Raw genomic sequence first — 12,715 nt, 5'->3', positions numbered from 1 at the left:
ATGTATAAAAAGTGTGTGATATCTGTTTAGATCTCCTCACAGCACTTGTACTTATATCACATTTATAAGCAGGTGCATCAATAATAATCCATTCGCCTTTCTCCCAGAAGTCTTTGAGGTTGATAGGAGTTCCTATCAGCACCAAATCAATTTGGGCTTTGTTGTAGATCCATGAAAACACATCAGGAAAAAAAAAATCCCCAAATCATGCTGAAAATCTACATATTTTATATATTTTATATAGACTTTTTCAAAAGTTTGAAAAAAAAAATGAAAATGATAAACCTACAGAGGGTGGAAATCTGTCATAGTGAGTAATCCAAACCACACAGTAGCATAGTGTGCATACTGTTTAATGACTAAACACATGTTTTGGATGGATCATCTCAGGTGATTTCGTGACTGAAGTTTGGTCTGTTTTCAGTGTCTTTGCCCTGCCATATGATTGCATTTTTTTCTGGCCATCGAGGAAAAATGTTTACATTCACCTGCCATCTTCATTGTGCTGATTTATTTATGTATTATTAATTAATTATTCTAACCATAGCATTGTACCTAGGCAACAGGTAATGCACCATTATATGCCAGATAGCCCAACTTCATTAACCCTACAAACATTGACACTACTGAGTTTCTGTCTTTCTGTCTATATTGAAGAAAGGTAGCAGTCATGGCTATCTCTGTTTATACACTTATGAGCTTGCCTCTTTTCTGTTTTTCTTGACAGAATTAACTATTCTAATTCAGACAGAATAAAAGACACGCCACATGTATCCTGTGGTCTTTCTGTAATACTTCATGAACTAACAGACACAACCCTGCTGGTGCGAAACAGCAAAAACAGCATTATAATGAGCGACATTTTGCATTTGACAAGTAAGGGGACTTCTCATATTCTCATGTATTTGTATATTGTACTATAATGATAACTATAGTGTTAAAAATATGTTATTTGGCATACAATCTCATGATCTCTTATCTGCGAGTTAGAAATCAAAGTCAATGCCATGACTGTAAAAGGCATTAATGCTGTAAAGCAGGGGTGGGGGAAGTCCAGACTTCAAGGGCCGGTGTCCTGTAGGTTTTAGATGTGTCCTTGATCCAACACAGCTGCTTTAAATGGCTAAATTACCTCCTCAACATGTCTTGAAGTTCTCCAAAGGCCTGGTAATGAACTAAACATTTGGTTCAGGTGTGTTGACCTGGGGTGATATCTAAAACCTGCAGGACATCGGTCCTTGAGGCCTGCAGTTCCCCACACCTCCTATAAAGCCTTCAACCATGAAATAACTGCCAGAAAATTCTTCAGAAATTAAAAAAAAGAAATTTAATATTAAATATAAAAAAGCAATAAGGCAATAAACAATAAATAGACAGATTGCTTTTATAAATCTTCTACTATAGAAATTTCTATTTCTGAGGATTACAGTTTAAAACAACAACAACAACAAAAATCCAAAACTTGACAATCTGAGCAATGAGCTACCAGAACTTTTTCTGTAATTTTACATATTTATATTTTATAATTTAAAGAGTTGTGCTGATATATTTATTTCTTTGTCACAGCAGCTTTTCCTTTATCACGTAGAGAAACAGTTAAATATGTAATTTCTTTACAATGAAAGGAAGGGGAGTTTCACCACTTCAGGGGTGTAATTTCCAGGTGGGTTAGGGGGGTTATGACACCCCCCCCACCACCACCACCCCCAAAAACCAGACTCAATCAATATAACCCCCAATAAAATTATGAATTAGCTTGCATAAATAGGCTGTTGATTTTCTTTACTCATTTCAGGTATTACCAGCAAAATACTTGCATGTTTAATCATCTGGGAATATACCCAGATTTATTTAGACAGACATCTTGACCCCCCTAATGGTCAGCACAACGTTACGCTGATGCACCACTTAACTAGTGGGCTGTGTGGCCTGCAACATAAAATCAGTTTGACACTCCTGATCTAGATCTTCCCCCACTCTCATCCCGTCATTTCTCCAGCATGTCTGCATTTGCTTGTTTGTTGTTTGATCCACAAAGAAACGCCACCAGTAATACCATCAAGGTTATCACTCCATAACGCAGTAAACCAAGAGAGATTAAATCCACTGGAAAGCACAAAAAGACAGCATAAACTTAATTTTTTTTAAAATTAAGGTCTATTTAAAGCATTTTTGAAACATTCAGAGACCCTTACCTTTGACCTCAAGAAATAAATTGTTTGTTCCATGAACTGTGTACTCGTGCTCATAGAAGCATTTTGATGGCAGCACTATGCAGCTGTAAGGACCTGAATCCTTCAAAACTGCACTATCGATGATGAAAGTTGCCAGCATCTGAGACACATTAAAGACTTGCACTTGGAGAATCATGTCGTTCTTCCTCAGGTAAGCGTAGATAAATTTACATCCACCAAGTGTATGTAGGTGTTGAGACACTGTGCACTGGAATTCAACATAGTCTCCCTCATGAACAGTGGATGGCCCAACTATTGAAATATCTGCTGGGAGAAAATTGGCTGCATGGAAACAGGAGAAAATGAGTGGAAAGAAATAACAATGACATCATGTGTTCAGGAGTCAAAACACTTACCTATGACCAGAATCTCAATGATGTCGTCTCCTTTCTTGACTACTTCAGAAAGTGTATAAGGTTTCTGAGAATAAACACAGCTGTAATTTCCACTGTGATGAAGACCAGCTCTGGGTATGCTGAACTTGGTGTCACTTCGATCTTGCTTCTGGGTGAGATTCTGGATTCCGCGCCCATTTTTTAACAAATAAATAAAAACCTTGGAGTCTTTCTTTCTCTCAAGTGTGGTGCATGTTACATAAAGGTCACTGTTTTCACTTATAATTGTCTGCTGGGCCAGGATCTTTGCAGGAAAAATATCTGTGTGACATCATAATGAGCAATATATGTGATGATGAGTGCAGCTTAATAACATTTAGGAATACGGAAGAGACATATCTTGTAATGAGTGAAACTGAACTTACCTTTGGTTTGGCTTATGACCTGATTTGTCAGAATACCTTGAAGAAAAGAAGTGAAAAATTAAATGAATCCTGTCAGCTTAAATAGATAGAAAACAGTTTGACTGAAATACATAGATGTTATCTGTTAGTGTACTCACACAGAAGAGCAATTATTATGTTCATCGTTATAGACAATGAGCCACCCTCACCGACTCTCTGCAGCATATCTTCTGAAAGCTTCTCAAAAGTCTTGCTCAAAACCACAGAGAGTAAATATGGAGAAACTATATTGAACTACTTCCTGTTATTTGTACAGTGACAAGTGATATTTCAACATTTTTGACTGGATAAAAAATAATATCTACAAGGAAATAAAACCCATAAGAGTGTGTTCTTAAACCATTTTACTTTCAAATACCTCATATTACAAGTTAATTTCCACTGACGTTTCTTTAGTTGTATAATAAGTCATTCTGACATACAGGCAATTATACCCAATACAGGGTGCTTATCTTCTTTCACTTTGACACACTGAGGAAATATATGTAAAAGATTTTCATAGATTTTCAAACACACACATATATACACTCACAAAAGTGAGGCTTTGACCATAACACAAAGCTGAACGCTGATTTAAAAGTGCACTTTGACTGATTCTGATCCAGCTGACTTTAACAGATTATACTGACTGGTTCTTTTTCTGGATATCCAGAAAAAGAACAGTTTTATTTGCTTTGCATTTTTGTAAATGATCCAGTGTTGTTTTATTCAAATGCTTGATAATTTCAGTTTTCCCCCCAGGAGTGGTGGGGTGTTCATAAAAGTTTCAGAAAAATGCAACTTGCTGTTCACTGAACTCGCGTGTGTGTGTGTGTGTGTGTGTGTGTGTGTGTGTGTGTGTGTATGTTCTATGAATATACTCTATCTTCTTACAATCAACATGTATCCAGGAGTGGGTCACATGGTTACACTACTTTTTACAAAGGTCCTTTTTTTCTTTGTACACAGTGTTTAAATATCCTCAAAATTCACAAATTACATTTTCTTAATTATTACATGTTCCATGTAATATAATGGATTGGTAACTTTTAATGTCCAATCAAATAAGGGCACATTTATTGCAGCAATCAGAACAAATTAAGTTATATATTTCTTTAAAATGACTAGGAAGTAACTTGTAGTAACAAAGATTTACCACGGGATGTCAGCCTTTGAGCAAAGTGTCAAAGAGTCTCACATGAAACTTTAAATTTTAAAAAAGTGGAACAGATTAATGTGGTTTCTGGAAACACAAAATAAATTAACTTCCAACTCTCTATCTCTAGGTTGATTTTATATACTTAATTTAGCCAAGAAGAGAGAGTCACAGTTTTTCTTTATTAGTGCAGTAGATCTGATTTACAATCTCTTTTGCAGGTCAAGATAGGCAGCATTAACTTATCTTGTCTTCTCATTTGCAGGAGAAGATAAAGATCCCAGATAAAACTCATGTAAGCTCAGCCTGCCTGGGTTTAAGCCCAGGACCATCTTAGTGAGAAGAATAGCTGTAACTACTTTGCATGTGGTACTGCGCAAATGCTTTTAGCCAATATTGATGACAGTGATTCCACACAAAAAGCCACAGGGGGCAATTTAGTGAAGAATATCATAAAAGAGAGCTTATGGCAAAGGCCTGATTTCAGAATCCTAAATTCAATATAAAATTGCAATTTTTTTTTTAAGTAGGGGGTTTTGCTATTTTTGCAGAGTATCTAATGAATGAAAGCCACAGGATCACCTTCTCTGGATCCCTCTCTGCCCTGGTAATTAATATGAACCTGGCAACAATTGGAGGTTAAGATACGCACATTAGTCAGCAATGCGTGGTATATTACTTTGTTCAGCATGTTCAACACAAAAGCAGTAGATGACAATAGAGTGAAAAAATCATGGTGAAGACGATGTACTCGTCAATGAAGAATACCTGTGATGACGAAGCGGAGGACAGTCAAAGAGAGCATTATGGATAGATGGAAAGTGTTACTTTCTCACCACAGAGGGGAAACAGAAGACAAGCACTGTGAGAAAGGAGAAGAGGAGACATGGGATGATCATGTTGATTGTAAAAAAGAGAGGGAGATGACGGATGTACAAAAAGTGTATGATATCTGTGTAGATCTCCTTTCAGTAGTTCTACTTAAAGTCGTGTTTATAACCAGGTTCATTGACAATAACCCATTTGTCTGTCTCACAGAAGCCCTCGAGGCTTGTAGTTGAGCTAATCAGCCCCAAGTTGGCCTTGGCTTTGTTATTTGTCCAGTGTTTGTGCAGTTTTGGTGATTAAATTGCTGGCATCTTACAGGCAGATCATCTGTGGTTGGAAAGTTTGCAGTTAATTAATGGTTACGGCCATCTCTGTTTAGACACTCGTGAGCTTGCCTCTCCCCTCATGTCTCTTTACTGTTTTTCATGACAGAATTAACTATTCTAATTCAAGCAGCACACCTGTTCTGTGGTCTTCCTGTAAGACTCAGTGAAGTAACACAGTGAAACTTGCTGGTGTGGAGGGACAAATAAAGACATAAAAGACATTGCAACTATAAGTCTTACAGTACAAGGAAGCCAAATGCTATGCAATCATAGTATACACAGCTTCACAACTGCCAAAATATGTTGAGCACTCACCTTTCCATATTGTTTTGATAACTTATTATACATTTGTTAATTTTTTTAAAGTTTCCACTTCTACATCTTCTTCATCTTAGAGAGTCTTCTTTTGCTAAATGACAAAAAGACAAATGTTCGAAATACATTTTTAATAGAAAGAAAGAAAAATGACCACTATTTGTGATTTCAACTTTAAACCATTATTTATAACAGCTTTATATAGCTCCCTTAAATGAAATTTCATAGGAGCTTCGGGAAACAGATATTATTAGGAGTAGCAGTTTTAAATGTTTTCGTAAGCACTGAGCGTATGAATGTTAGTGGAATAAGACTGTTGTCCTTTCTTTGGATTAGAAAAAGAACAGAACTTGGATAGACAGGTTTTCTTTCTGAGTCATCATGTGTAATTCTATTAAAAATTCCCCAGACTATGTCTTTACTGTAATTCCATTTTCACCATACCTCTATCTGCTCCTGCTGTTCCTCCAACATGTCTGCTTTGCCTGTTGACTCATTGCACTGTAAGAAAACACATTTCAGTACATTCACTTTTGCATTGGGTGTTTATAGGCACACTAACACATTAACACACACTTCAACAGTCATAACAAATAATTTTTCTACTAAAATGTCCATGTACACACGATACACAAGTATCTAAAAACATCAGCCAAACTGAATAAAAACAGGGGAAAAAAAATCACAAAATCGTTTAAAAAATCAACATTTTGTATACATTTTATTTTTTATTTGAGTGAAATGAAAATGATAAACCTACTGAGGGCAGAAATCTGTCATAGTGAGTAATCTAAACCACACAGCAGCATGGTGTGCATACTGTTTAAAGACTAAACACATGTTTTGGATGGATCATCTTAGGTGATATCTTGACTGTGGTTTGGTCTGTTTTCAGTGTCTTTGCCCTGCCATATGATTGCATTTTTTTTCTGCCCATCGAGGAAAAATTTTGAAATTCACTTGCTATCTTCAGTGTGCTGATTTATTTATGTATTATTAGTTAATTATTTAACCATAGCATTGTAGCTAACCATCAGGTAGCACACCATTATATGCCAGAGAGCACAACTTCAATACAAACATTAACACTACTTAGTTTCTGTCTTTCTGTCTTCATTAATGTCTGATGTGCATGCCATACGTTTTAGTTTTTAGGAAATCTCTGGGTCAGAACATGACATATAAGATAAGATAAGATAACCTTTATTAGTCCCACACATGGGAAATTTGTTTCGTCACAGCAGAAAGTGGACAGTGCAAAGTTATAGCAAAAATTAGAGAACACTGGAATACAATAAGAATAAGATACTGTACACAACTGTACAGAGTAGAATAGAATAAAATAAAATAAAATAATATATACAATAGGATAAAAATAGAATACAAATGCTATATACAACTGAGTAAAAATACAACTTTGTCAGAAAAAGAGTATTGCACTTAGTCTTATTGCACATGTGTGGATGTGTGTGTTTGATCAGCTGCAAAAGTCTTTGTTGGGGAGTCTGACAGCAGAGGGGAGGAAAGACCTGCGAAATCTCTCCGTCCCACATCGTGGGTGCTGCAGCTTGCCACTGAAGGAGCTGCTCAGTGCTGCCAGAGTCTCCTGCATGGGGTGGGAGATGTTGTCCAACAGGGATGACAGCTTAGCCACCATTCTCCTGTCACTCACCACCTCCACTGGGTCCAGAGGGCATCCTAGAACAGAGCTGGCCCTGCGGATCAGCCTGTTCAGTCTCTTCCTGTCCCCGGCAGAGATGTTGCCACCCCAGCAGACCACACCATAAAAGATGGCTGAGTCATAGAAGGTCTTCAGGAGTGGGCCCTTCACTCCAAAAGACCTGAGTCTCCGCAGGAGGTACAGCCTGCTCTGCCCTTTCCTGTAGAGGGCTTTTGAATTATGAGTCCAGTCCAGTTTATTGTTTAGATAGACACCAAGGTACCTGTAGCTATCCACAGCCTCAATGTCCATACCTTGGATGTTCAGTGGTTGAAGTGGAGGATGTTTGTGCCTTGTGGAAGTCTACCACCAGCTCCTTGGTTTTACTAGTGTTGATCTGGAGGTAGTTCTGCTGGCACCAGTCCACAAAGTCATGGGTCAGTTCTCTGTACTCCTTGTCATCCCCATCAGTGATAAGGCCGACTATTGCAGAGTCATCAGAGAACTTCTGCAGGAAACACTGAGTGGAGTTGTGGGAGAAGTCTGCAGTGTAGATGGTGAAGAGGAACGGAGCCAGAACCGTTCCCTGTGGGGCCCCCGTACTGCAGACGACCCTGTCCGACACACAGCCCTGAGTCCTCACATACTGTGGTCGGTCGGTGAGGTAGTCCAAAATCCAGGTAGTGAGGTGATGGTCCACTCCAGAGTTCTCCAGCTTGTCCTTCAGAACCGAGGGAAGAATAGTGTTGAAGGCACTGGAGAAATCAAAGAACATGATTCTCACAGTGCTCCCAGTGGTCTCCAGGTGAGAGAGGGAACGATGTAGGAGGTGAATGACGGCATCATCCGCTCCAATGCCAGGCTGGTAGGCAAACTGATGTGGGTCCAATGATGAGCTCACCAGACGCCGAAGCTGAGCCAGGAGCCGCTCCAGGGTCTTCATCAGGTGGGATGTCAGAGCCACCGGCCTATAGCTGTTGAGGTCCTTGGGGCGTGAAGTCTTTGGCACTGGTACAACACAGGAGGTTTTCCAGAGCTGTGGGACTCTCCCCAGCCTCAGGCTCAGGTTGAAGATGCGCTCCATCACCCCAAGAACATGATTGCAGAGTCTAATTGCTAATACTTTAGTTAGAAATATTACAAGGAAAAAAAGATGAGAAAGAAAGAAACTCAGAATGAGCAGAGCTGCTGTAACAGGCTGCCACACACGGGGGGCGCCAGAAGTACTTATCATATAATTTTTAGATAGAAACTATAGCGAGCTAACTTCCTGTTTCTTCAACTTCTAATTCTGCATGTATGTTAAGCTTTATTGTAACACACGGGAGAGCAGCCACTCTGATCATTTTATTGGAGATGAACATTTCTGGGCTCTTTTAAACTCTCAGTGGTGCCACAGAGTTTGTTTGAATTTGGGAACAGAAGTTTGTACCGGGGAATGGCTACTGACATCAGACTTTTCAGGCAGTTTTTGCAAAAAAGCAAACGCAAAAAACCTCTTTCACAGCTTTATATGTGGTAACCCTAGTGTTGTAGAATAAAATGGCTAGGTAAGTGGCCTGCACCTGTGAAACCTTTTGTGTTTTGGGGGTTACCTTATTGTTGCCCATCCAGCATAGCTGAAGCTGACAACACCTGTCTGCTAATCAACTAACCAAATCAACATCCCAGAAATGTACTTGACTTGATGCTATACTCTGAATAAAAAGTATGAATTCAAGTCATGAATTAGCTGGAAAATGAACTGAAGGGCAAATGGGGAAGAAAGACTGTGGGCTTGATGTTGTAGGCAGATCATCTGTGGTTGGAAAGTTTGAAGTTAAGTAGTGGTCATGGCCATCTCTGTTTAGACACTCATCAGCTTGCCTCTTTTCTGTCTACCATTTTTCATGACAGAATTAACTATTCTAATTTAGAGAGCATGAAACACACACCACATCTATGCTGCGACACTCAATGAGCTAACAGATACAACCCTGCTGGTGCAAAGAATAAAAACATCATGATAATAAGCTATGAATGTTAGTTTTATTATTCTCGTGAATATTGTGATCAATCTAGCCTTTTTATTCTACAGCGCAAGATAAGAAACCAGTTAGTTACCTGTAGGTAATACATTTTGCATTTAGCGACAGGACTTCTCATATTCTCATGTATTTCTATATTGCATTATAATGTAAACTATATTTTACAGTGCCTTTAGTGTTAAAAAAATATGTTATTTGGCACACTGCTGATCAGTGTCTTCATATGATCTCTTATTTGTGTGTTAGAAATCAAAGTCACCTTAATGACTGTCAAAATGTATTATTGCTGTAAAGTTTTCAAAAATGGAAAATTCTTCTCAAATTAAAAAAAAAAAGTAATATTAATTATACAAAAAGTCATTAAGCAATAAACAGTTAACAGAAAGATTTCAGTTTTTTACTTTCTAATATAGTAATATACATTTTTTTAGGACAACAGTTAAAAAACAACAATAAAAATAAATAAAATACAAAACTGGAAAATCAGGGCAATGAACTATTTATTTCTTACAATATAAATATAAATATTTGCCCTCTGACTGTGGTGAGAAAGTAACACTGTGTATATCTGTCCTGCTGTCTTTGACTGTCTTTCTTCTCGTCATCACAGAGACCATAAGTCCAAAGAGTTGTCCTGAGGGATTTATTTCTTCATCACAGCAGCTTTTTCTTCATCATGTAGAAAAACAGTTAAATATGTAACTTCTTTCCACTGACAGGAAGGAAAGTGTTACCACTTAAGTAGTGGGCTGTGTGTGGCCTCAATATAAAATGAGTTTGGCACTCCTGATCTAGATCTTTCCCCCCTCTCTCATCCTGCCGTTCCTCCACAATGTCTGCATTTGCCTGTTTGCTGTATGATCCACCAAAGGAACACCACCAGTAATACCATCGACGTTATCACTCCATAACGCAGTAACCTTGACGGGATGAAATCCACTGGAAAGCACAAAAAGACAGAATAAACTAAAACAAAATTTAAAAAAGGTCTATTTGAAAGATTTTAGAAGCATGAAGACATTCTTACCTTTGACCTCAAGAAATAAATTGTTTGTTCCATGAACTCTGAACTTATGCTCATAGAAGCATTTAGATGGCAGCACTATGCAGCTGTAATGACCTGAATCCCTCAAAACTGCACTATCGATGATGAAAGTTGCCAGCTTCTGAGACACATTAAATAATTGCACTAGCAGAATCGTGTCGTTCTTCCTCAGGTAAGCGTAGATAAATTTACATCCACCAAGTGTATGTAGGTGTTGAGACACTGTGCACTGGAATTCAACAAAGTCTCCCTCATGAACAGAGGATGCTCCAATTATTGAAATATCTGCTGGGAGAAAATTGGCTGCATGGAAACAGGAGAAAATGAGTGGAAAGAAATAACAATGACATCATGCGTTCAGGAGTCAAAACACTTACCTATGACCAGAATCTCAATGATGTTGTCTCCTTTCTTGGCTACTTCAGAAATTGTATAATGTTTTGGGGAATAAACACAGCTGTAATTTCCACTGTAATGAAGACCAGCTCTGGGTATGATGAACGTAGTGTCACTTCGATCTTGCTTCTGGGTGAGATTCTGGATTCCGTGCCCATTTTTTAACAAATAAATAAAAACCATGGAGTTTTTCTTTTTTCCAAATGTGCTGCATGTTACAATAAGGTCACTGTTTTCACTTATAATTGTCTGCTGGGCCAGGATCCTTGCAGGAAAAATATCTGTGTGACATCATAGTGAACAATATATGTAATGATGAGCGCAACCTAGTAACATTTAGGAATACAGAAGAGACATATCTTGTAATGAGGAAAAATGAACTTACCTTCGGTTTGGTTTATGACTTGGTTTGTCAGAATACCTTGAAGAAAAGAAGTGAAAAATCAAATGAATCCTTTCAGCTTAAACAGATAGAAAACAGTTCCACTTAAAGATGTAGATGTTATCTGCTAGTGTACTCACACAGAAGAGCGATTATTATGTTCATCGTTATAGACAATGAGCCGCCCTTACAGACCCTCTGCAGCATATCTTCTGAAAGCTTCTCAAAAGTCCAAAACCACAGAGTGGTTAAAGAGTAAATAACCATATGCAAACATGCAGTTATACATACATACCCCTGCCTGTTCCATGTATGGTAGCAAAATACATTTAAGTGTTTGGGTTAAAAATAATATTTCCAACAAATAATACTTACCACATGTATTGTTCTACTATTTTACTCTCATATACATTATATACCCAGTTAGCTTTCGCTAACACTCTTTTTCTCTTTTTTAAGGCTTAATTGTCAGATAATTTTCAGTAATATCTTCAGATATCTTACCTTGCTATGATTCTGTATAATAAGTCAGTCTGACGTACTGACAACTATACCCAATACAGGGTACTTATTTTCTTTCACTTTCCCTGCACTGAGGAAATACATGCGTTCATTTTCCTCTGCTTATGCAATTCTGTTTGGGTGGGAGTGTAGTGGGGGGTGGAGGCAAATGTAGGGTACACTCTGGATAGGTCACCAGTCTGTCACAGGGCTAACACAGACAGACACATGGCCATTTACACTCACACTTACACCTCTGGGCAATTTAGGATCACCAGCTCACCTAACTCCACTAACTGTATGTCTTGGACTGTAGCACAACGGAGGAAATATATATAAATCCACAAATTAAGCAAACTAAAAAACAACACACAGACACACACGTTAGCTGTACTGAAGAGTGCACTGTTTGACACTGACTAAACAAAGATTCTGATCCAGCTGACCTAACAGGTTATACTAACTTGGACCAAACCTTTACCTCTGGATTTACAGACAATAATTCAGAGGTAGATAAATAGAGAATAAACTCAAAGAACATTTCTTTTTGCTTTTAATTGCATGTAAATGTTTGTCAATGTCATTGATTTCCTACAAATGCAACTTAAAGTTGTGTGCGTGTACATGTGTGTGTATGCTGTGGTCATATGGTTACAGTATCTTCACAATTCATAAATGGCATTTTCATAGGTTTTACACTTTCCGGATAGTAACCATTTTAAAGGTAAGCAGCAGCTGTTTGTAGTGACTTCAAATGTCTGATCAAATTAAGACATTTTATAGCAACAATCAGAACAAACTGGGCTGCATATCCCTTTGTAAAACGAACAAGAAGTAATTTGTAGTAACAAAGATTTACCACAGGGTGGCAGTCTTTGAACACAGACTGCACTGCTTGATTTTCAAACCTGAGCATCTCAATTAAATTTTATAATGTTAAACAGTGTGATGTGATGTCTAAAAACATAAGGAGCCCAATTTTCTGTGGCCTGATTCTATATACTTAATTTAAGAAAGAAGAAGGATTACAATCTTTCTTTAAATGGTGGAGAGTCCCAGGTATTTAA

General features: G+C 37.9%; 2 protein-coding genes across 2 annotated transcripts; both read right to left on the bottom strand.

Annotated features, from left to right (window-relative positions):
* Positions 1–1,765: 1,765 nt before the first annotated feature.
* Positions 1,766–3,215, bottom strand: LOC116325537. The gene is made up of 5 exons (XM_039610742.1): positions 3,132–3,215; positions 2,995–3,030; positions 2,591–2,890; positions 2,196–2,516; positions 1,766–2,106 (listed from the first exon to the last, which is right to left on the bottom strand). Exons 1-5 carry the CDS (start codon positions 3,196–3,198, stop codon positions 1,988–1,990), a joined length of 843 nt encoding a protein of 280 aa, XP_039466676.1. The 5' UTR covers positions 3,199–3,215; the 3' UTR covers positions 1,766–1,987.
* A 6,650-nt stretch (positions 3,216–9,865) lies between these two features.
* On the bottom strand, positions 9,866–11,693 carry LOC120439729. Its single transcript, XM_039610672.1, has 6 exons — positions 11,652–11,693; positions 11,288–11,366; positions 11,151–11,186; positions 10,747–11,046; positions 10,352–10,672; positions 9,866–10,263 (listed from the first exon to the last, which is right to left on the bottom strand). Exons 2-6 carry the CDS (start codon positions 11,352–11,354, stop codon positions 10,136–10,138), a joined length of 852 nt encoding a protein of 283 aa, XP_039466606.1. The 5' UTR covers positions 11,355–11,366; positions 11,652–11,693; the 3' UTR covers positions 9,866–10,135.
* Positions 11,694–12,715: the final 1,022 nt, after the last annotated feature.

This window comes from Oreochromis aureus, linkage group 1 (assembly GCF_013358895.1).
Source record: "Oreochromis aureus strain Israel breed Guangdong linkage group 1, ZZ_aureus, whole genome shotgun sequence".
In the NCBI taxonomy this organism is placed as follows: Eukaryota; Metazoa; Chordata; class Actinopteri; order Cichliformes; family Cichlidae; genus Oreochromis; species Oreochromis aureus.
Note: the sequence above shows the minus strand (reverse complement) of the source record. Positions and strands in the feature narration are given on the sequence as shown.

Bases quoted from the DNA above. Each gene is read 5' to 3' on its own strand.
- LOC116325537 (XM_039610742.1), bottom strand. From the start codon at position 3,198: ATGCTGCAGAGAGTCGGTGAGGGTGGCTCATTGTCTATAACGATGAAC. The intron at 3,031-3,131 runs GTGAGTACACTA...CTTTTCTTCAAG, and splicing joins CATAATAATTGCTCTTCTGT to GTATTCTGACAAATCAGGTC. The intron at 2,891-2,994 runs GTAAGTTCAGTT...GATGTCACACAG, and splicing joins GGTCATAAGCCAAACCAAAG to ATATTTTTCCTGCAAAGATC.
- LOC120439729 (XM_039610672.1), bottom strand. From the start codon at position 11,354: ATGCTGCAGAGGGTCTGTAAGGGCGGCTCATTGTCTATAACGATGAAC. The intron at 11,187-11,287 runs GTGAGTACACTA...CTTTTCTTCAAG, and splicing joins CATAATAATCGCTCTTCTGT to GTATTCTGACAAACCAAGTC. The intron at 10,673-10,746 runs GTAAGTGTTTTG...GTTTCCATGCAG, and splicing joins CATTGAGATTCTGGTCATAG to CCAATTTTCTCCCAGCAGAT.